Source organism: Melospiza georgiana, chromosome 11 (genome assembly GCF_028018845.1).
Source record: "Melospiza georgiana isolate bMelGeo1 chromosome 11, bMelGeo1.pri, whole genome shotgun sequence".
Taxonomy (NCBI): Eukaryota; Metazoa; Chordata; class Aves; order Passeriformes; family Passerellidae; genus Melospiza; species Melospiza georgiana.
In genome coordinates, this window is record NC_080440.1 from 2300101 (window position 1) to 2324911 (window position 24811).

At 42.1% G+C, this 24811-nt stretch overlaps 1 protein-coding gene across 3 annotated transcripts in view; it reads right to left on the reverse strand.

Moving 5' to 3' along the window:
- Positions 1–24811, reverse strand: part of CNTN6 (contactin 6) — a 128253-nt gene that overhangs the window by 37668 nt on the left and 65774 nt on the right. For all 3 annotated transcript variants that reach the window (XM_058031963.1, XM_058031961.1, XM_058031962.1), the window contains exons 5-9: positions 22765–22860; positions 14425–14628; positions 12251–12353; positions 3755–3939; positions 1011–1147 (exon numbers count right to left, since the gene is read on the reverse strand). In XM_058031963.1, coding sequence (XP_057887946.1) covers positions 1011–1147; positions 3755–3939; positions 12251–12353; positions 14425–14628; positions 22765–22860 — 725 coding nt within the window. The remainder of the gene's footprint in view (positions 1–1010; positions 1148–3754; positions 3940–12250; positions 12354–14424; positions 14629–22764; positions 22861–24811) is intronic.

A 24811-nucleotide genomic window follows, 5' to 3' on the forward strand; every position in this document is an offset into this window, starting at 1 on the left:
ACAGAAAGTTTTTTTTTCCATCCAAGTGGAAATGCCTCGCAGATGAGCCATTGTGTGCTCCAGAGATGCTGGGTGGGTGCTCCATAAAATTAAAAAAAAAAAAAAAAAAAAAAAAAAAACAAAAAACAAAAATAAGGAAACTTGGCCTCAGCAGAATGCAAAAAGCTTCTTATCACAGAAGTTCTCCTCCATGAGGCTGGAGGATGGATGGAGCCTGGCATCCCCAGGATTGTGCCTGGAAGCTCTCAAAGACCTGGCTGATGAAGGATCTCAAGGTGGTTCCCAAGTGTTTGAGCTCCAAACTTCCCCTCTCCTCATGATCTCCCACCTCCCTTCCCACTTGGTCCTTTTAAGCGACATTTTGCACTTATCCAGCTCCTCCTTTTACCTTGACCTGGCTTTCTTTGGGTTACCCTGCTACAAAGCACAGAAAATGTTACCCTCAAAAGGAGCTGATTGTCAGAGCTGAGTGATTAATTAAGGTAAAGAATCAACTCAGCAGGAGAGCAGCACTCTGCACGAGACCAAAGGTCCACCCAGCTACTGATTTGGAACAGAAACAGAAGAAAAGTGCAATTCAACACTGAGCAATTTGCAATTCCAGCTCTGGAATCCTCTTCCAGTCCTCTGGCATCTTACCAGTCCCCCAAACTGCAGATTATGTCTACAAATGTATTTAGTGATTCTTTCACCTATTATAATTCATATTTTTAAGCCTTTCTATACCTACAGCCATATATTGCAGCAATTAAGTAATTTGCATTAAGAAATTGGTGTTTCTCTCTCTCTAAACTGCAATTTCATACATTTCCAATAAGGATGAAGTCCAAGAATTGAGGCTCTGTGTTGCAAAGAGTTTGTGCTAATTTATTTACTTTGATATATTAATATTTACCTATTTTTGAGAATTAATTAATATATTGTGAAATTAATATAATTACTAAATATTGAAACAAACAAACAAACAAATGAAAAGATGAGGAAGAAATCAAAGGAGACAGGAATCTTACCTCTGCCATGAGGGGCTGGCCATTTTTTAGCCAGCTGTAGGAAGGGCTTGGTTTTCCTCTAGCCTTACATTCCCAAAATAAACTGTCATAGAGAGACAGAAAGGCATTTTGGATTTTTTTATCCCATTCAGGGGGTGCTGAAAAAGAATATGCAAAGCATTTTAAGCAGGAGAAAAAGTATGCTGCCATTAATTAATGAACTGAGCAGGGCTAATTAATATCTGTTCAACACATTTTTATTATACTGCAAGTGAATTCTGTACAACAACTCCCAGGCATTAAACATTGGGGCAAGCTTGGGAAAATTTTAGAAATCAATGGTTCATGGGTGAGGAGTTTGGTTGAGATTTTATCCATTTTTGTGGCCAAAATGTGCAGAAATGGTGATTTCAGATGCCTGAAATCAGGAAAGCACCAAGACATGTCATTTCTGCAAAGTTTTCCTCTAAAGGAATTCACTGAGGTGTAAAAGCAGAATTTGCAGGGATCACCCATGAGCTTTGTAAACAGCTGAGCCTCAAGGGCTGAGCAGGGCAGGAGCTCCCTTGGGAAGGCTCTGACATTCAGAGCAGGTTAGAGGTGAGACCTGGGGAGAATGAATAACACCAAATCACACCAAATCACACCAAATCACACCAAATAACACCAAATAACGCCAAATAACGCCAAATAACACCTCATTCCATGGGCAGGGACACCTCCCACTGTCCCAGGCTGCTCCAAGCCCCAATGTCCAGCCTGGCCCTGAACATTTCCAGGGATCCAGGGGCAACCACAGCTGCTCTGGAATTCCATTCCAGGCCCTCCTCACCTTCACAGGGAATGATCTCCCCCAAAATCCCATCCATCCCTGCCCTCTGGCAGAGGGAGCCATTCCCTGTGTCCTGTCCCTCCATCCCTTGTCCAAAGTCAATCCTGGAGCTCCTTTAGGTGCCCAAAGATCCTTTAAGAACAGAGTTCCCCCTGCTTAAAAGCATTGTAATTACATTTAATTTGTACTGCTCTCAGGAGGGATCACATAAAAAGCAGTGTCCAGGAAAGAATCTCTGTTTTTTGGACACAGCCTTCCTTCCTCCAGAGGAAAACCCCCAGAGAACAGAGAAGGAGCAAGAGGAAATCAATTACAGAGATAATTCACTAGCACACTCCTAATATGACAAAAAATCCTCATGCCAAGGCTTCATGAGTGCTGTTTATACATTGCTCTATGAACAGCTATTAATTAATGTACAAAGCACAGTTAATAAGCACATTGTTTTAGATTGAATTAACTGATCATAATTTTATAATTGCCTGTGCTGTTATCAATCACGACCAGGTAATCTACTGAACTTAAATTTAATAGAACTGCTTGATTGACGTGGGGAAAAAAATTAGTGAGCAACAAGAGCAAAATCTACCCCCTGAAAGCGAGGAAATAATGAAATATTTAAACCAGCAGCAGACTGTTCTATTCCTGGCATATATCTTGATATTAGCCATGGCTGCAGGAGCCTGGGAGCTTATCAGCAAAGCCTGCATCTCTTCATTAGAAGAGATTTACTTAAAAAAAAAAGGGAAAATGCTTGCCAGAGTCTTCTCAACAGATGTTAACTGGAGGCTCAGTCTTGCTTGCTGTGATTTTTTTTTTTTCCTCCTTGCTGTTATGTTTCATTTTCTGGGTTTTTTGGGTTTTTTTGCTTTCTCCTTTGAAAGATTTATGAGGTAAAGAAAAGATCTCTCCTCTGATTCCTGTCCAAGTGTGCTGCTTTCCCTGGGTGTGAAGAGTTCCACTTAAGTGCCATCATTCACCCTGGCCACGAGGGACCATCCCGTGGGGCTGGGACTGCAGGGAAGCCATGCCCACAGCAAGGGACAGGGAAAGGGAGAACATTCCCAGGTCATTCTCCACTTTTAGCCAAGCTGGAAGGAGAGGGAGGAACGGGATGAGTTCCCTCTGCTTTGTCCTTGTGTGTTTATGGGACAGCAGGAGGTGAAATCACCTTCACTGCCACCTTCCCCGCATCTCTGCTGGACACTGACCCCTGTCACCATGATATTTTATGAAAAATCCCTTTGCCAGGATTTCTTCTCCTGGGAAGCTGGGAAGCTTCAGCTTCTCCATGTTTTGCTGCTTTGGGACGTGATTTGGAGAATTGTTTACCCAGCACGTGAATTGTTTTAATTTAATAGCCAATCCCAGTCCAGCTGTGTCAGGACTCTGGTCAGTCACGGGTTTTTTATTATTCATTCTTGTTTCAGCCTTCTGATGTCTCCTTTCTCTTTCTTTAGTGTAGTTTTAGTATATCATAGAATAGAATAGAATAGAATAGAATAGAATAGAATAGAATAGAATAGAATAGAATAGAATAGAATAGAATAGAATAGAATAATAAATCAGCCTTCTGAGAACATGGACTGAAATTCTCATCTCTTACCTCATCCTGGGGACCCTCCCAACACCCCAACAGATCCCTGCCTGCCTTTCCTGTCTCACACACCTGCACAGGCATTCCCCTCTGCCTTTTATTAACATTCCCGACTTCCAACACTTCCAATCCCAGCTTTGATGTAGAACATCTCTATTTATTTGCTGAGCCTGTAACTCAGTGAAGGTCACTGAGAGCCCCCAATCAGTTTTTAATCAGCTTAACCTGACATGCACTTTCTACCTCCAGGAAGGGGCTGGGAGACTCCATCTGCACAATGCAGCACAACTCCATCCTGCTCTTCATTAAAAACCAAAATTCACTTAATCTGCTTACCATAGACAAATAATTGACCTCTTGCAATGTTTATTCCTCGGGTGTTTGCTGCGATGCACTCGTAGGAACCTTCATCCTCCTGCTCAACGTTGGGGATTTCAAGAACTCTCCCAGTCCTGTTGTGTTGGATTTTCTTTGCCAAGGATTTTCCATCAGACCTCCTCCAGCTAATGCTTGGGACAGGACTAAAGAATTGTATTTATTGGAGAAAAAGAGACAGCATTGGTTACAGCAGAGGAAAAAGAATGTAAAGTCCTTTCTTGAGAGTAGCAATATTTTTTAAAAAGAAATAATTCCTAAGCATGACATACAGAGGTTCATATAAGACTGAGATTTTATAGCATGTCCAATTTATTTAGGAGCACAGGTCCAAAGTGGGATGAAATCCTCAGTCAGTTCTGTGGTTTTTCCTTAGGCCAATTTGTGTTTTCCCCTTAGTAACTCTTACCTGGGGCTCAAACCTGTTTTTAAGCCCTGTGACACTGAGGCAATGACTTTGCAAGTCCGAATAAACACCAGAGAAGTTCTGAATTATTGACTGGTTCTCCCAGCAAACAAATTCCCTGCAGCACTAAAGGCATTTTCATACCCCAAAATAGGAAATATTGGCCAAGATTTCAAAAGATCTAAAAATACCAATAAATCTAAATATAAAAAACGGGAGCCAAGGTAGAAGAGAGCAGACAGAGAATTGAGTGAGGAGAGGAAAGAACGAAACATTGAGGCTGGAAAGAGATAGAGACAGAAAAGGAATATTTCTTTTTTCATGTTTTTGAAGCTTTTTATCATTTTCATTTGTATTTGGATCAATGTATCCCATACAGCACAAAACATGAAGTGTGAAGGCAGCTATAAATACATCTTGGATTTCTGGTAATATCACAAACCATAGGAGCCCCACTTTCATGATCTATTATGTCACCAAAACACTTTGAAATATTAATAGTCATGGATTTCACAGTTGTTTGCTGTTTCTGCAAACTGAACTAAGTTTCCTTTTCCAACAAATTCAATTTTGAGATTTTTACAGGGGCTTTGACTGAATGCTGACGTCTTTTCTGCTGGAAGTAACATCCAGAGCAACTGAAAACACAACTTTCATGGAAGTTACAAGTCCTTGTTTCCAGTCTCCAAGGTCTCTGCCTGCAGTGCTGACTTACAAAGGATTTATTCCTTTTTAATAATAATAAATTCCTTTTATTCCTTTTTAATTCCTGCTCGCACCTTAAATTATTCAAATTGAAATCCTTGTTTATTGAACAAAGAAATCAAGTCACAAATACAGAATGGATTAATTTCTTAATAATTCAGGAAGTTTGGGCCTGATTTCTGCATTTTGACTCTGTGTGTCTGTGATGTTCACAACTTCCTTTGAGCAAGAAGGACCAGAGTTGGGAGAAATGTGAGTTCTCTGAACAATTTCCTACAAACAGGAGTGACTGGGATATGGCAGATGTTGTTAACCAGTCAAAGGGCTGCAAAGCAAATCTGAGATTTTATTCTACTTTTCCCCATTTTGGTCAAATTCTAAAAAATTCCAGATCTTTCTGGACAACATCCACTGCCACCACCATGTTTATTAGCTGTCCTTTCCAACAAGACCAAAAGCTATTTCAGATATTCAATACCATTCCTTCCTAGGGAATTTCTAAGGGTTTGTTGTTCTTTGGGGAATTGCTAAAAGGTGCTGTCTCCTCCAGAAACCTCAGCACAGAACCAAAAGTTCATTCAGGCTGGAAAAGACCCCTGTCACCGGGATATTTTCTGAAAAATCCCTTCACCAGGGTTTTTCTCCTGAGAAGCCTCAGAAAAGAAATGTAAACAATAATTATCTGATTGTTTGGAATGTGGTCTGGAGATCGTTTACCAACAGGCGCATCTTTGATTGGTTCCCTGTGAATTGTTTTTAATTAATGACCAATCACCATCAGCTGTGTCAGAATGAGTCAGTCAAACTTTCATTATCACATTATAATGCTTGTTTAGCCTTCTGATGTAGCCTTTCTCTATAGTTTGGTATAGTTTTAGCATATAATATAATATAATATAATATAATATAATATAATATAATATAATATAATATAATATAATATATAATAATATCATATATCAGCCTTCTGAGAACATGGAGTCAAATTCTCATCTCTCATCCTGGGGACCTCACAGCACCACAGACCTCCAAGATCAAGTCCAACCTTCCACCCACTCTCTAATCAGGAGGTGCCACATCTACTCATGGTTTGAAGCCTTCCATGGCTGGTGACTCCAGAACTTCAATGTTGCTTTTCCAATGAACCAATTTCTCTAAAAATGCACCCCAAACCACTCCTGGTGCAGCTGGAGGCTGTTGTCATGCCAGAAGAGCCCATCCCCACCTGGCTCAGGCTCCCTTCAGGTGTTTTTAGAGAACAGCAAGGTTTCCCTCGAGCCTTCTTTCCTCCTGCAGGATTTCTCTACAGCAAGTTAGTTTCAGTTATTTATTCAGTTATTTACTCAGTTATTTAGTCAGTTATTTATTCAGTTGTTATAAAGCAAGGTACTTTTGGCTGTTTAAAAGGAGCACAGCTCTGGTGCTCATGTCTGCCTGCTCCAGGCAGGAAAACAGCCAGGGGAGCTTCCCAGCCTGGCTGGGACTGATCCACAGCAAGGAGAGCACGGCTGCCTCTCCAAATCCTCCTGCATATTCAACACTTGGGGAGCAGCAACTGTGCAGCAGCAGCAGCCTGCAGAATGCCAGGAGCGTTTAACTGCTTGCTTTAAAGGCGTCTCTTCTGGATTTAATTTTTTTTTTTTTTTTAATAACAAAGAGATTAAAGGGAACCAGCAGCCATATGGGAGGAAAAAAACCCAATAATTAGATGCGTTCTGCCACCTGAAAGAGCTTCATCTCCATATTTCCCATTCTCTCAGCCGTTTCTTTTCTCTCAGCTCTGGTTGTTCGTGAGCAAGGGAATTCTGTGCTGGCACCAAGGCCAGAGGCAGTGCTGGGTGGGAAAAGGCTCCTTCTGTCAGCTTGGCCAAGGTTTGAGCAGAAGATGCTCCCCTGATCTCCTTCTCCACTCCACAGACTTTTGATCACGTCCTTGGGGATGTCTCAAGGCGGGCTCAGCTCATTTTTGGCCAAACATGAGGGGGTTTGGCACTCACTCCTGATGTCAGCTGAGCAGGAGGACAGAGAAACCTCAGAGCTCATCAGCTTTGCTGTGTTTAAAGACAATAAATAGTTAACTGCACTTGGTTCTCCTGCCAGGGAGCCTGGATTTATCAGGAGGGGAAATTCCTGGGTCAGGACAGCAGCTCCACCTGAGCTACAGGTAAAGGAGCAGAGTCTGGCAGGGTCCATAACTCAGCCAACGCATGGGATGGACCTTCCTAGAGAATATCTGCATTTCTTTATGGGTACCTTATTGCTACAGAATTCCCAGCATCTTCAATCACTGCATTTTTCAGAAAATAAGGTTTTTTTTGGCTTTTTTTTTTTTTCTGCAGCTAGTTTCCACCTTTATAACCAAATCTCTTGATAGCAACTCTTACTTAGGCAATGTGAAACCTTTCAAGGTTAAAAAAAATAAAACCAGTTTGATTAAATTTGGTTTTGGTTTTCTAAATAATCTATTTAGACATTGATGCTTTAAGGAGTAAAACATTCATTTAGAAGGAGGTAATTGTGTATAAAACCTAATTCAGCCTTGTGAGTTTTTGTGGGATTGTTTTGCATGTTCATATTCCTTGGAAGGCCAGGACCTGTCATCACTGCACCCCTTGCAGCTTTGGGCTGGCCCTGCCCCTCATTGTCCTTCTGTCCTTCCAATAACCAGATTAAAAATATTAACTGCTTGGGCCTAAAAAGTTTTGGAGTACATGAAGAAACAATGAGTGCACTTCCCAAATTTATTACACTTCATACACAAAGTCTGGCTTTCTCCTGAGTAAATAAGAAAACAGTGCATAAATATGAGAGTGTCTTAGTACATAAATCTGCAGTTTATTTGAAACCTTCAGAGCATCCAGGATCACTAATTTAATTTATATTCCACCATACAGGCAGCAGAATCACAAAACCATAAGTTACTAACTGGGAAAGAAAAGGAGATGGAAAATATTTTGTGGTCGGTGACAAGTTCTTGTCACAGCGAACGCAAAATTAATTTGTCTGCAGAATTAGAACCCACACCATGAGGGAGGTTTCACCTTTTTCAGCAGAGATGATGCATTGGGACCGTGCCTCATCTTTTGTCCTGTGCATCTGGGGGCCCTTCAAAGGGAAATTCAATCTGCATTTGGGATAATGAAGCCCGTGGTTCGTTAGACAAATGAGCCCGAGCTGGGCTTTGAAAGGCGCATCACTGCTGACACCAGGGAGAATTAGGATCTGAGGAGCGCCATAATTAAAGCATTTAATTTTGGATCCTCCTGATGGATTACCTGGAAACAGCAGTTTTCTGGAGGCACAGCCTGAGCTGTGTGACGGGGCTCTGCTCATCCCTGGAAGGACAAACCTTGCTTTGGTCAGGGATGGAAAAAAGAAACTGGAATCTTCACTTGGGGTGCCCAAAGTCATCCCCATGTCTGGGATTTCCCATAACTGGCCCTTTTAAAGCCTCCTACATCAACAGCTTGAGAATATACCAGAGGTGAAGCCTGGGATTTTTATGTAAATTTAGTAAAAATGGTTATTTGGAACCCCCTTGGAGCTGTGTGATTATCTACTTATTCCAAGAGCTGCTAGAAAAAAACCCTTCTGTGAATACATTTAGAGGAATAGGTGGGAACTTCCCATGAAAAATGAATATTCTGGGGTTGAAAGAAATCTTGTTTTATGTTATTCACATATGCTTTTTACAACCTCAGCTGGCAACAGCCCATCTGCAGGGATTGTGAACTGATTATTTCCTTTTCTTTGAGAAGGGAATGAAGAAAAATATAAACCACAGAGTTTAATAAATATGTGCACCAGACATGGAAACTACTTTGCCTTTTTTCATTCCAGGGACTATTCTTATTTGTCCAACAAGAAAAAAAAAGTTATTTTGAGAGAAATCTACAGAAAGCAGCACAGTGTAACTCAACTGAACATAATTCTTTCCATGGTGCTCAATCCCCTGAAAGACAGGGAGCAATAATTTGGATATATGGCATGATTAATAGAGCTTGATCCAAACCAGGACTTTTAATCCTGGCATAATATTAAACAATGTCATTGTAATGAATATTGGTGCAGAACACAAAGTCTCATCTCTTCTATTAAACTGCGACAAGCTGCAGGATTTGAAATAGTGGAGCCACTATTTCATATTTCAATTTTCCCTCTTCCAAAGGATTAAGTGTAAGGTGCAGTTTTTTGCCTGTTTAGATTCATCAGAGAGCTGCACTTTATTTTATAATCCCATCAGAGCGAGCACTAATTTGCTTTTCCAAATCTTCTATTTGTGGTGTCTGCTCTATAAAATAGGGTTCAAAGTCAAGGACTGGCCTGAGATCCTTTGTCTAATTGGGTCCATCCTTCCAAGCCCTCTGCACAGAGAAATTCTTATTTAACCAGTTCTTTTCCTCAAAACGAGAAGAATTTCTGGGGCTGGTAGATGATTTGTAAAAATCCTTAGTGATATTTTAATGTGAAGTGCAAAAAGAGCTTTGCAACAGATCTGTGTGGAATGCACCTACCCCAGAGTGCCCCACAGGAGCACATTTGGGTGACTTTGAGCTCCCCCATGTTAAAAAAAGGCATTTTTGAGATGTTTTAAACCAAGTTTTAAACTCAGCCAAGAGCCTGGCCTCTCCTAGCTGCACCTGAACTGTGGAAGTGCCTTTTGAGCCAGGCCCAGTTGGTGTGATTTGCTGTTCCACGCAGAAAAAGAGACGCTATTTCTCTAAATACCACAAAACTACTTTCATTTAAGACTTCTGCAGCCCAAAACCCCAGCGGGTTGCCTGTGATCTGCCTTCAGCATGAAAGATTTCTGTTATTCACAGTGCCCAGGCAGCAGCAGCCGCGGCATTGTCGGAGCCAGCGGCCTAACAGTGTGAATATAGAAAATTATGGATAATAGGAAAGCAGTTCTGAAACCTGAGCGAGATAATAACCACCGGTGCTCGTGGCAGATCAGAGGTGCAGCTCAACAAATGCTGGGCTGAATTGATTTTAACATAAACAGACAATAGCAGGGGCCAGGGTTTTAGTGGAATTTGGGAATCTGAAGGTGCTGCTGCATTTGGATGGCTCTGCCTGCAATTGTAAGCAGTTGGAGGCAGGAAACTTCCAGCTTTTCTCAATGCCACTAATCACCCGCATACCTCTAGAAATCTGGCCTTATCTAGTAAGTTAAGAGTGTTTCACCTGCAATCTGTTTTGCTTCCTTTATTCACATCTAAGTGCCAGCTCTGAAATAAAGCTTTTGCACTGGTGGACATGTTGGTGAAAAGGTGGTTGAAGGCTCTGTTTAGGGAGGAAAAAACCACACAGAGTGAAACCTGTGCAGTTCTGTACGAGACATTGAACTCCTAAAAATAAAATCTAAGAGGAGAAATAGTGAGAAATTTCCAGTATCAGCACCCAGGAGCCTCTGCTCCCAGGCAGCATCTCCAACACAGGGTGCACATCAGCACTGTGACACTGTGGAAAGTGGATTTTGGCCATGGATCCCTGGCACTTAGGCAGGATAACTCCAGGGAGGTCTGGCAGCACTGCTTTCAGCTGCACATGAAGAAGAAAATCTACATTAAATCTGTATTAACCCTCTCAGGCATTCCTAAGCGCTGCATAGAAGGGTCTCCCTGAGGGATCTCATTATCCATATGTCCTCTTAGTCCCCTTTTTTCTCCTTAAGATGTTCTTAAAATGGCAAAATCTGTTCATCACATTAACATGACCCATCTTTACCCCTTCACTAAGATGTCAGTGCTTTGTACATCTCATTTCCTGGCTTTTTCTCCAGCATTGTTCAATGCTTTCCATGCAACAGATGGAAATAAGAAATGACAACTTGAAATGTAGAGCCTGCACGGACTAACACACAATTAAGGAGGTATTTAAAGAGAAGTGGCTTGACAGAATTTGGGAAAGAAAATCAGCTTTAGTCTAAGTGTGCTAAAGTCTGCTACTGCTTTTGAGCCAAAAAAAGTGCATGTACCTTTAATAAAAATTATCTCTAGTATTAGTTTGTGTAGAAATCTCATCTGAAAGGCAAGGCCATTTCAATCTTATTAACTTTTTATTTGCTTTATTTTTCTACTTGCCAGCCTGGGTTCCAGAGGAACATTTGATTAATTTGTGCTGTCTGCAAGTCAGGCTTTTAACCTCTGGGAAAGCTCTAAACACTTTAAAAGCTTACAGCCTTAAAATGGATTGTCAAAGTGAACTTAAACTAAATAGAGGTCAACAATCTCAGGGTTATTTGGGCTTTTCCAACGATGCTCAGTGGAAAGACTGGGGTTTGTGGGCTGGTTACAGTGATTCAGTCCCCCAGCTGCTCCCTGAATGCAGAGCAGCTGCCTGAGCCACCAGAGCAGCTGGGAACAGGCACAGCAGTGCAAGAAAACACATAAAAATGCAGGAAAATGGATTTTTGGAAGGAAGGGCTGCTGCTGGGTCTTCCCAGGGCTCCTCAGCATTGCTTTGGAGACAGGAGGGTCAGGAGATCCGTCCCTCATACTCTTCAAATATAACCTGATTCCCCACGTTTGATTTTTAGCAATGAGAGAGCCCAGAGGAGGCTCCAGGATGGTGCCAGGGATGGAGCAGCTCTGCTGGCAGGAAAGGCTGGCACAGCTGGCATTGCTCACCCGCACAGGAGAAGCTTTGGGTGAGCTCAGGGTGGCCTTGAAGGGCCTGAAGGGACTGAAGGAAAGCTGGAGAGAGACAATTGACAGGGGATGGAGTGGTGGGACAGGGGGGAATGGGTTTAAATTGAAGAAGGGTGGGTTTATATGGGGTATTGGGAAGGAATTCTTGGCTGTGAGGGTGGGCAGGCCCTGGCACAGGTGCCCAGAGCAGCTGTGGCTGCCCCTGCATCCCTGGCAGTGCCCAAGGCCAGGCTGGACAGGGCTTGGAGCAACCTGGGATAATGGAAGATGTTCTTGCTGAGGGCAGGGGGTAGAAACTTGATGAATTGGATAAACTTTAAGGTCCCTTCCAACCCAAAGCAGTCTGTGATTCCATGATGCCACACAAGCACAAAAACCATTCTTATTGTGATATCTATCAGGGTACACTGAGTGCTGTCACCTGGAGTCAGGTCTCACCTCTGAGTCAAAACTGCTCTCAGGAAAGAAAATCTTTGTTCCAGTTTTCCCCTCCTCTTCCCACTTTCCCTCCCCCTGTACCCACGTGAGCCTCAGTCATAGCACAGTGCTCTCTCTCATTTCCTTGGGAACACACGGCACAATCAAAGCAAGGTTAAAAACCCACAAGATTCCCAAATCCCATTCTGACCAGAATAATTCCAACATGACAGGAGCAGCATTAAACCCCAGACTGAACAAAAACAAAGCTCTTACTTTCCCAGGGCAAAGCACTCCAGCCTGGCAGAGGAGCCCTTGGCGGCGTAGGTCGTTTCTGGAAAACGCACCTCAATCTTTGGCTCGTACTCCCCCATCACACCTGTGGAACATCAAAACAGCTCACTCCAGCTGAGCCCAGACCTTCTCATGCAACACAGCTTTAGGGTGAGAGGGAGGGTGCCGTGAATCCCTTCAGAGCCTCATGTTCCCCCCGTGATGGAGCAGGTTTAACCTCCTGGGTGGGGTTCAGCCCTCTGCTGAAAACTCTGTGAAATCTCTCCATTTAGGAGAGAAATCTCTTCCCTGCATTTAGGAGTTGAGGAGTGTGGCTTTATGCAAGTTTTACATTCCAAGTCTGCTGAGCATCAAGGTTTTTGAGATAATTTTGGGTTCACACCTCTTATCAAGCAACAGTTTTGCCGCTAGTCACGCTCAGGACATTGCGGTGATCCTACGTGCAAGAAAATTAGAAAATCCCATGTGCAAACAACTTGCAAAACTCTTAAAATATCTTAAAACATCCAAATGTGAGTTGCAGACTTCAGGAAAGCTGATGTAATTAGATGGAATTACCATATTTGAAAATCTGGCTGAACATCTGATAAATCACAGATAATCCAGTATTAATTTAGGGCATTTAATTTTGCAGCAGGTTTGGAATGGATTTAGGAAACTAAACTTTTAGCTGAACTTCTGCAGTATCTTTTATGTGTCTCACAGTGAACCTCATTCCAGCTGTAGGGATGAACATAAATCAGGTATTTTCCTGCAGTGTCTTTGCCCAGATCCCACACAGGAAATGAACCAATTCTTGTTTTATATTTAACAGGCATCTGCATAATATTGTACATTCAACTTCCACTGCTGCCTCAGAGGCTGCCAGCATTGGAGTCAATCCAGAGGCCAGCAGAGAGAATGGGAGAGGAGAAAGGGGCTGATAGAAGGAGTCTGAGAAAAGGAATAGTGATGAAAAGGAAAAAAGAATCAGAAAAGATCTTAAGCATCTGCAATCAGAGTTTGTGCCAAATTATTAACTTTGGAGCTGAGGAAGTGCAGCTTTGCTTTGTGTGATCTGCTGATGTTACTGAACAGCAGAGCCTCGCAGTGACAGCATTATTCCATGCTTTACTTATTTATTTATTATTCCATAATGCACGGCTGAGTTTTGTTTATCCTCCAAATCCAACTCTGCACAGACTTTTGTCACTGATTGTCGCCACTGCTTTGCAAACAGCACGAGTATATTGAAACTTAGGTGGGCAAACTCCCAAAACAAACTTTGTGTACAGATTTCCAGGTCTGTATTTCTCCCCATGAACATTTAATTACAAATGTTGCCAGGAAGGCGTTGGTACGTGTGCAGGGGAGTTTCTCACCTCAGCAACTCGAGGCAGCTGTCTGGATTTGATATTTGAGCTATACTTAGATGATAAATTTAGAAAGATTTGTTGGATTTAAACCTCAACACGGGCACAAGGTGGGAAATATAAACGTGCCACGTGACATTCCCTTGTTTTTCAGGGACATTGAGAACTTTCTTTGCTTGTTCATCTCCTCATCCCTGATAGCTCAAATGTCACTGATGCCTCAGGATTTCAGCTTTTCTATTTTCCATCTATTTGTAATTCTGTAATAGTTTAGTGTGTAACTCCAAACCCCAAACTCACTGTGAGCTGCTGCTTTCCCATTTGGGGCAGATACAACAATTCCTCTCCAGGCCTGGCAATCAAGGACACCTCACTGCCTCAGGCCCAGAGATGGGAACAAAAGGGAGTTGGGGGAGCAAACTTGGGGTCAATGACTTCATTACCTGCAGCTGGAATTGGCAGATTCACCCCCAATATGCAAATGGAGCCAACTTATAAAAGTGTGAAAACCAATGATCTATCGTCCATTTTTGGGTGTAGCCCCTGGGGGGCTTTGTCTGCCCTAAATGTACCTGAAGCCCTCCAATAAATAGAACAGTTTCAATAAATAGAACAGCTTTTTATTGCCTTAATTCAGTCTGGCCTCTGTTTTAGGTAATCCCAAAAAGGCATCATCACCGTGGGGCCATGTCCTGCTGCAGAACCTTCACAGGGGCAGCTTTCCCTCCATGTGGGTGAATTTCCCCCCATCTGGGGCAGAATCACTTGGGGTTTTGAGGCAGCCCAGCCCCTCTGTGCACTCACCATCGCCCCTGAGGCTGAGGGCAGTGGGGGTTCCCCACACCTGGCGCTGAGCCTCAGCACTGCTCACGGCACAGGTGTAATTGCCAACGTCCCAGGGCTCCACCTTGGCCAGGTACAGGTTTCCTGTGGCCTGGGAAACGAAGCGCCGGCTGTCTGCCCCAAGATCCAGGGTGGTGTTGTTGAAGATCCACGTGTAGGACAAGGCTGGAAAACACCAGACATGCATCACACATCCCTCCCAGCAGAACTGGTGGGGAGAATGAGAGAAAACCACTGGGGAGGAACAAACTAGCACAGGCCAGGTGTGGCATCCACAATCCCTGAATGTGATCCCTTCACCCAGGGTTTTTCTCCTGGGAAGCTGAAAGGCAGCGAGAGAGGCCTCAGAGAAAAGGAAAACAATTCTTATCTCATTTTCTTCTCCTGTGTTGTGCTCACATGTGCAATGTGTTTGGAGATTGTTTACCCACAGGTGATTGTTCCATTGGATGCTGCTGTGAGTTGTTTTGACTCAATGGCCAATCAAGGCCAAACTGTGTCAGGACTGTGGAAAGAGTCACAAGTTTTCATTATTATCTTTTTAGCCTTCTATAAGTATCCTTCCTGTATTCTTTAGTATAGTATTCTTTAATATAATATAGTACAATAAATAGTACTACTACTACTATTATTATTATTTATATAATAAATAATATATAGTATTTAAATATATAATAAATAATAACTTAATAATAAAAATAAAAATAAATAATATATAGAATCTAAAAGCATATCTTCATATACTATATATTATACTATATAATATATAGTATAATATATAGTATAATATCTATTATACTATATTAAAGTATATCTATTTATATACTATATTATAATATAGTACACTATATTATATTATTGTGTATATGTATATATAGTATATAAATAATAATAATACAGTATAATAAATCGGCCTTCTGATAAGATGGAGTCCTCCTCATCATTACTTCCTTTGTTGGTGACCCTGAATTTTACAATAGCCAGGTAAGCATTGCTCGAGTTTTCAGCTCATTTCAAGCCACTTCAGGAGGTCACAGCAGTTTCTGTCCCCTGCTACTTCTCATTTCCCTGCCTTGCCTGCTCCTAAGCAGGAATGGTGGTGCTGCAATGATGTGGGAAAGCTGCTTTAGTGAATAATTTCTGTTTATGGCGCTTTCCCTCTGAAAATCCAGAGGGCAAATTGCTGCTTGGTGCTACAGCTCCTTTCTTCACTCTCAATAAGGAAAAATTAAACTGGTTACAAGGAGCTGGAACACTAGATTTTCGTGGGAGGGATGAGCTGAGCTGCACAAAAGTATTTTGGAGACAACTTTAAATTTGATCCTATGGCACATTTGATAATGAACATCCCCTTATCTTCCATACTTCTTGCCCCATTCTCACTTCCTGCCCCTTTTCTGCCCCCTTTTCCCACATGGTGCTCCACAATGCATATCTTTATAATGTACATCTATAAGACCAGGAAACTTAAAACTGGTTTGTTTGACTAGCCCACCCTGGAGAAGCAGGTATCCTTGTGAGTTTACCATTCCCTGTTTTGGGAAAGATTTTTGGGCACTGAGGATCAGGTTCAGAGCTGGTCCCCCAGTGTGGGGTGACCCAGGGTGTCCTTCCAGCCCCTCTGTGCAGCTGCTCTGCACCCAACAGCAGGAGCAGGACTCAAACCCTGCCTTTTACAAGCCACAGTAAATCACAACTTTCCAAATCTACCAGTTTAGCTCCTCTTAATTAAATGCATAATTCATAAGCTAACAGTGTTCTGCCAACAGCTTCATTTTTACACATTTCCCCCATCAACAACCCCATTCCAAAAAGATTATTTACGTTGCTTTCCCCCCCTCAGCTCCAGCTTGGGAGCAGTATGGTAATAAGTCTGCAAACTCCAGTAGTTTTGTGGAGTTTTATGTTATCAGCTTCCAGCATTTTAGGACTCTCATTAGAAATGATGCATCTCCAGGGAGCAATCAATGACACTTTCTATACTTGGCTAAATCCTGCAACGGGCTCCCTTCTCCTGCAGATAATGCGAAACTTTGCCGTGCTCTGCAGTAAACCTGGGAGATGCAGCAATTCATCCTCAGTGTGTGCAGGTCCATGTGCTCACCCGCAAGATCAAAGCCCCACTTTTGCATGTTTACCTGCCCTTGGACTTTGAGGGGCCTTAAGAACATCTATTTATTGAAGGAAAACTGGAGATGGGGGGGGGGTTTCCTGCAGGATCAGAAATGAGGATGCAGCCATGACATGATCTGTCTTGCAGAGACACACAGACTGTTTCCCTGTCTCAGGAACAGGTTTTTGCTGACTGCAGACTGTCTGGGCAAGCAGACCAAAGTGTGCAAAATTCTGATTTCAACTCTTTTTTTTTTTTTTTTGAAGGTCTCTAAGCTGCAAGACGGGGACTGTACAGAAAACGCTGAAGATTTGCAGGTAAATATTTTAAGCTGTGTTAAATTAAATGTTGTCCACATTTCTGTGGAAGAAATCCCTTGGATCTGCCCTCTCCCCAGATTTCCCAAAGCACTGAGGGCTGGTACCCCAGTGTGTTTTCCTGCCAAATGGAATTCTTGCCTTCCTCCTTACTCAGACCTGCACTAAAGCACCTCTGGAAAATAAAACCACTCTGGGTGCTTGGACCTGACCTTTGGATGCCCAGATTTCCATGCCAGGATAGCTTAAATAAGAGAATCTGGGAATAATTTTAAGAATGAGTAATAGGGAAAAGCAGTTTGGAATTTCTCTGCCAAATTCTGGTGGTGGCAATTACAGAGTGAAGAAAGCCCTGACCCCCTCTAAGGGCATCCCTGAACCTGCCAAGACTCCAAATTATTCTCAGGAAGGAGCTTTAAAATATTTTGTGGCATGGAACCAAAACCAGCCATGGGAGCAGGTGATGCAGCTGAATTCTCTGTGCAAGATGGAATAAAATAAAACTCTATTAATGCCAACTTTGTGCAACACAGACATTCTTCAGGAGGTCAATCTGTGAATTAATTAATCAATAAAAGAGAACCAGACCTTTTCTGTCCTGATTTCTGTTCTCAGGGGGCTCCAGCTGACTTAATTTTCTGAAGATTCTCCCTGCCTGCTCCCCACCATTGCTTCAGGGGCTATTGATGAATTTTCCCATTAATGGGAACAAGCACAAGCCCCTCTTAGTCATATTTAAATCCTTTTTCCCCCAGTATGAGGGATAGAAACACTCCCCCTCTCCTAGCTGCAGGTTCATCCTCACCCATCTGCAGGCCATCCTTGCCTAGAGCCTAATTCAGCTCCACTAAACTCTGTAGAAACCCTAATTTTAATTGACTTCAGTGGGAGTTGGATGAAATCTCAAGAGGAAGGAGCCAAACTTTGGAGATTGAACTCTTTTTTTTTTTTTTTTTCATGCTTTAAAGGCATAATACCAACAACCTACTCCCTTACTCAGGATCTTTTCTTGGAAAGTTACTACAGCAACAGGTAATAGAGTAAAAAAATCCAGAGCTGTGTTATAAAATCTTTCATTTTGGGTCACTTGGAGTAAACTAGATGAGCAGATCCACTGAGTGAGCCAAAAAAAATGGAGAAAAGGTGCTTTGCTCTCACTTTTACGGCAGAGCAGGAGTTATTTTATAGTGCTGCAATATTAGGGTGTGCTTGTTTGGGGTTTTTTTTAGTTTGTGGTGTCAGTGTCCCTTCTCACCCCAGAGACCCCAAAAGCTGGTTAATCCACCTTCTCCTCCAGGTGGGCAATCCCTGAGCTCGGCCGGGCTGGAGAGCATCTCCCACCTCTGTCAGCCCTGAGAGTGTTCCTGCAGAGCTCGGCTGGGAATGAGCTGATGATCATTCCTGATAGACACAGATCTGAGGGGATTGAACATTCCAGCGCTTCCCTCAGCCCAAGCAAACCCAAATCAGTGCTGCTGGTCCAGGCTGGGCTCAGGGAGGGGGATTAAAGATTCACAGGAGCAGAGAGAAAGGGACTCCCAGCCCATGGATGGGTTCTGCAGAGGGAGAGACACTTCAAACCCTCCCGTTCAGATCCTGTACTTTATCAAGAGCAGCATTTAATAGGAAATGCAGAAATCAAAGGCCCTTTCTCAGCTCATCTCCTCCCATCCTCTGCACACACCCAGTTTCACGTTTCACCTCCTTCCCCAGCCTTCTGCAGGCTGAGAATTAGGGATTTTTATCCCCCCTAAGCAGGTCCACAGGGCGCTCCTGCATCCTTAGGAGTGTTATGGGGTTTATTTATCCTCCCCACAGCCATGTCAGCACTCAGGCAAGCCCAGAGCCTCCGTCCCCCTCCCAGCCCTGGCAGCTCTTGCACACCAATAAATGCAAATGCAGAGTGATCCTGCTGCTCCTAACAAGATTAGCAACTTCCTTAAAGCTCTGCAGGGAGCCAGCTGGGAGGAAACAGCCTTTAGATCACGCTTCACTTCTGAGGAAATAAATGAACAACAGTCCACCCCACAGCCTTGTGTGTCAAGTATTACCATTTAGGCAGCAGCTTCTGAAGCACAGGCAGGTCAAGCTTGTGTGTAGCTGCAGAAATTAAAGCTTCTTCCAGCTTCCTCCCTCCATGCCTTTCCCTATCTCAGAGATCTCTAGAAACCACTTTTTTTTTCACCAGTAAAATATTACTATATTACAATATAGTAAAATATTACTATATTACAATATAGTAAAATATTACTATATTACAATATAGTAAAATATTGCTATATGTTGATTACACGAGGGAAAAGAACTTAAAGAACTTAAAGCAGAGCTGGGATGAGGTTGAGGGAGAAATCCAGCTCACCTGGTCCCCCCTGCCCTGCTGAGCCTCACTAACAAGCAGAGGGATGGCAGAGCTGAACTGTGCAAGGTGAGGAAATGAGCCTCATAAATAACCAGAGACATAAATTAGTGAGGAGGGGCAGGCTGAGGGAATAATGAATAAAGGGGTTGGGCTGGGTCAGGTAACCTGGGGCAGCCCTGCTCTTGCTTTAAAAACTAATTACAGGCTGTGATTTTTTTTTTTTGTTAACTGTAATTTTTAATGTCCTAATTGATCTAAAGTGTAAACTTGGGTGGGTATTTTTTTACTTCATGCTTGTGTTTGATCAATCCTGAAAGTCCTAATATTAGTTCACAGCAATATGGAATTCTCTTTTTGTTGTGTTGAGATGCTTTAAAGCTGATGTGAAAGCTGCTGGAGCAGCCTTTTTGTACATTTGTTTGTTTGCTTGGTGAGGTTTGTTTGTTTGGTTTTGGTTTCTAGCTGACTAATATATTTTTGTCCTCTATTTAAACGAATCACTCATTTTTCTTGTACAAAAATAGGTTAGCAGTGCTCTCAGATAAGAAACCAGCACACAAAAAAGAAGCAGCACATCTTTCCTTGTCACCTCTATTGGAAAATGAAGTTAAATTCCAATTGAGCTTTAAATATTTTAAATATTTTTGACCCTGGACCAACACTTTAGGTGTCTGATAAGCAGCTGGGTGTCCTGATGAGCTCTGCAGAGTTTTCCTGTCAGCAGGAGGTTTGTCTCCAGTGCTGTGGTGCAGGACCAGACAAACTTGGCAATGTGAGAAAGAGAAGTGAGATGCTTCCCTAGAGACCATGGGTGGTAGAAACACTTCTGCAGCTCTCATTCCATCTTCTTGATGTTATAGGGGAGGAATTGAATTAATGAACCCTCCTTGTTTTCCATTCTATTATTTCTATTCCTCTTCTTCTATTGTTATCCTGGCTTTTAGAGGTTGGCAGGAGGTTTTACCCAGTGCTTCCTATTTCACATTTCCTATATTAATAGCAGCTGCTTCAAACAACTGCTGTACAGAGGGTTCCTGTCTTCCTTCAAGTCATTACATCACAGGAAAGGCAACTCTTTCCCTGCTGCTAGGGCTTATCTTCCAAATTCCTTGACATCTCTCTAATTCCTGACACATTTAAAGTGCTGCACACAGCTCTTGTAATGTGAGCTGGGAGCACAGTTTGTAATCCTTCCTCCTGTAGGTATTGTGAGGTGGAGGCAAGGGTTGCAATTAAAAAAAACTAAATATACAATCCTTTTCAACAAAAATGACTTCCCAAGCATCTTGAAATAGTCTCTGACTCGTCGTGGCTCACACCACGTACTCCATCCCCATGGTGTATAATTCTGGATCCTGAGCAGAGTGTTTAGGGATGACAAAAGGACTCAGGCTCTGCTCTCTGGGGACTTGTTATTGCAGGGAATGGATTTTCCAGGCTGGTCGGCAGCTCCCAGCTGCAGGAACACTCTGGGAAAGGCTTTGCTGGTGGATACCATTTTGTCACTTCAATTAATCTGGGGGGAGCTCACCTGGTAACTATTTATTTGTTCTGAATGTTTTCCTCCCCTCCTTTCAATTTGTCAAATCATAATTTTACCCTGCAGCAGGAGGGAAATGGATAGTTCAGTGGCTGCAGGATGGATGTGTTGTCTTTCTGCCTGTCCCACTGATGCATTTGAGGAACTCTTTGAAGCCTCTTGTGCCCTTAAGGACCTTGTTTCACTTCATCTCCTTGATTATATCCTCCTTTCATATGGCTGTAAACACCCAGTGAGCTGACACTGCCTCTCCCCGGGACTGGAGGGGCTGCTGGTGATTGATGGGGTTTTCTCCCTCTCTGAAATACTGCCTCCTCTTTCCACATCACTATTCACCTTCTCCTGGGAGTTTGGCTCATAACTCTGTTTCTTTGAGAAGGATTGAGGGTTGCTGGGAGCGGGACATGGGAAACTGCAGCTCCTGTGATGCGTGGTCACTGCTGCCAAAAGCAGGAGGGGAGTCATCCTAGAGCTGCTCATTCTTTAAGGGCAGAACAAGACAATTTGGTAACTATGTCATTGATATTTCCCCTCTATTAATAAATATTTGCTTTATTTGAGTAAAATTTTCACCTGGATTTACCCCACCCAGAAAGGAAGATCTCCAGGTGCTTATGGTGAGCACCTCCAAATAAATCATCAGAAAACTCCTTTTCATTCCCCATCTGAAGCACTGACAGCTCCTATGAGACCTGATCTAGGCCCTTCTTTAACCAGGCAGCTCACCTCTCCAGAAGCCCCTTCCAATCTAGATCATTCTCTGGTTATCAGGAAGGGATAAAATCAGGGATTCAAGAGCAGAACCCAAACCTTCATGACAAATGCAATGTGTCTGATGCAGGATTCAAAGGAGGGCACTGTGCAGCAAGCACTAAAGGGGAATGGAGCCTTTCCATGCAGACCTGGAGTGGTTTTGGTGTAGGAGGAATTGCTGAGGGCTGATTTTCTGCCATTCCATGAGGACCAAGGCCCTGGGATAACCGGGAATGTCAGCAGAGTCTTCATGCTGTCCCTGCTGTGCCCAAGGAATGACAGGTCACATTTATACCTTGAGTTTTAAGTTTTTCTGTTCTGTTTTGGTGTGCAGCTTTTAGCTTTATATTAAGTGTTACTGGGATCTTTCCACAGGGTGGTGAAGACAAAACAATCCCATTCCAGCTGGAGACTCAAGGACAATCTTCTCAAACTTCAGACGCAAAGCATGAGCAACGTGAAAAGTGGAAGTTGAAACTTCATCATTTGAAGCTATTAATTGGACAGTTGGCTTCTGTATGCAAATGGACTAAAACTTATAAAAATGTGAGATCTCGTGACCAATCCCTTTTTTGCTTCCATCTTGGAGCCATCTGGGCAGAGCCACGACTGTGGCTCGGGTACTGCCAAGGTGTGGCCTTCAATAAATATCCACTTTATTCCTCTTAACTCCATTTACCCTCTGTTCCAGCTACTTAAGGCATCACTACTCCACGATATAATAATAAAATAATGAAAATAATTAAATAATATAAATAAAATAAAAATATAATAATAATAAAAATAATAATGAAATAATAAACCTAAAATAATATAAATAAAATAAAAATAATAAGAAATAATAAATATCAATAAAATAATAAAAATAAATAAATAAATAAATAAAAATAATACAGAAGACTAAATATAAATAAATTAATAAAATAAAAATAGAATAGAATAATAATGAAACAATGAAATAATGAAATAATAGGAAATAATTAATATCAATAAAATAATAAAATTAAAATTAAAATAATACAAAATAATAATAGAAATAATAATAAAATAATAGAAGAGGGCCCTGAAAAAGCATGAACCCAGCATCTTTTGAAGAAACAAAATCCAGATTTGTTGTAAACCCAGGTAATTGATGCAGGAGCAAATTCCAGTGCTGATCCCCCAGGGAATTGGCTCCTCTGAGGCAGAGCAGGGGCTGCCCAGGCTGTGCCCATCGTACCTCCATGGTGGGGGGGAGTTCCACAGAGCAGGACCACTCCTTGTCCCTCTCTCACTGACACCGGGCTTCTCGGCCTCGTCTCGAAGTTTTCCAGGTCTTGAGGGAGAAGGAGAAAACAAGGCCTGGTTATCGTCCATCAGAGCTATTCCCAACTGCCTCCCAATTAATTAACTCGAAACCAGTCACATATTGGACAGCAGAATTTAATTTCGTGGAGAAATTGTATGCAAGAATAGCTTGTCCAACCTGATATCGTGAATTACAGGATCATTAAGGTTGGAAAAGACCTCCCAGCTCCTGCAGTCCAGCCATTACTGAGTCCTTTGGCATTCACAAAATATTTATTCCTGCAGCATTTCTACTGCAACTTCGGGAATTTGTGTTTACAATTTCTATTCGCAAAGCCAGTCTATTATTCCACTGCTTTTCCAGCATCATTTTTGTGGAACTTGCAAGACTGAATCTACATGAGTTGGAAAAAAAATGCATTTTGTTGTGTTTCCTTTTCCATAGAAATAGAGAACAGCTGTGTTCTATATATACAAGTGATAATTAAAGATCAGCAGGACTCCCACAGAGTGTAGGTTTAAATGATGATAAAAATATGTTGTTTTCTTTAAGATTCTGGGCTGGCCAAAACTGGCTGCAGTGCTTGGATATGTTTTGATTGCCTTGAGCTTTAGCACTGGTTTTAGAGGGGAGGAAGAGAGGACTTCCAATGGGAAATCTCCTGTCCGTGCCCATCTCCCACAGGTGATTTTTATGGCTCTAAATGTCTATTTTTCAATCTGCTGCTTCCTCATGTTTCACTGAGATGTTGAAGAATTATCAATTTGGTTCCTGTTAATTCAATTACAAAACATGACACAATAGCTGTGCTTTTAAAAGAAAAGATTATTTACTTTTTGATCCAGTTCTCATCCTAATGAGAACCCTTCCCATTTTCTTAGAACCATTTGGGAAATGATTGCTCGAAACTCATTCAAAATATGCTTTAATACAATAAATATCAGCTTCCCCTTAAACCTCTTTATACCACAGAGCTGTAAACTGCCTGCCCTAAGCTCATTTTATTTACCTTGCTGCAGATTCTTGTTTCAAACAATTGTTCCATTTTTCATCAGCTGAACACCAACCTGAGCCAGAGTTCAATAGAGAGAAACAGCCCTCGTTGGTCAGAGCAATAACGATTACTACCTGTACGGCCTCAGCTATTTATGTCAATATATCAATTTTCTCCCCCTTAGCTGAACTTTACACAGTTAATTTTTCTTTTCCTCCTCTTCATCTCCTGGATATTGGTCTCCTATGAAGACATTGTCTGCTCAGAGGGAGCTGGATTGAATTAAGCACCTGTAGCACCTCCTCGTGCTGTCATAGCACGATAGATGGGCCCTGTCAATACACGGGGAAAGGGTTTTAAACTCTGATGTTCTTTTAATTGCCTGCTGGCCACAGCTCTGCTTTGGATTATGGGTAGTCCAAGGGGGAAAAAGACACAAGAAAGGCCAAGAAAAATAGAAAAAAAAAATTTATTTAGTTGTATTCCATCCTGTAATTCTAAATAAAGAACAAAATAGTAGATGGGCGTAATATGATTAATTAGAGTGTGGCTTCATTAGAGTCCAGTCTCTGAATTTGTAGATTTATTTATTCATTTTGAAAATTCCATCTGAGAAATTTTACCACATTTTCTTTCTTTCCTGGCAATTGTTTTCTGAGAAGAAAAAGGCCAGCACCAAATATGTGTGTGGAAAAGTGGTCCCTGGAATTCCTGTCAAGATTTGCTTGGGGTGCCCGGTCTGAGGCTTTGTGCCCTGGGATAAGGGAGGAAAAGATCCTCAAATTTCCATATTTATTATATTAAATTTTTAAAAAAATATTAGAAAGGTGCAAAAATTCAGATTTTTTTAGGATTCAGGCACCAACAACAAAATTGGTTGCAGTTCCATTTCCTATCTCTTTCCTTCAGCTGGTAATACAAAACAAATTGCAATTTCTACTTAAAAATAGAGTTAAACCCCTCCCAAAAACTCTGGGGCAGTAT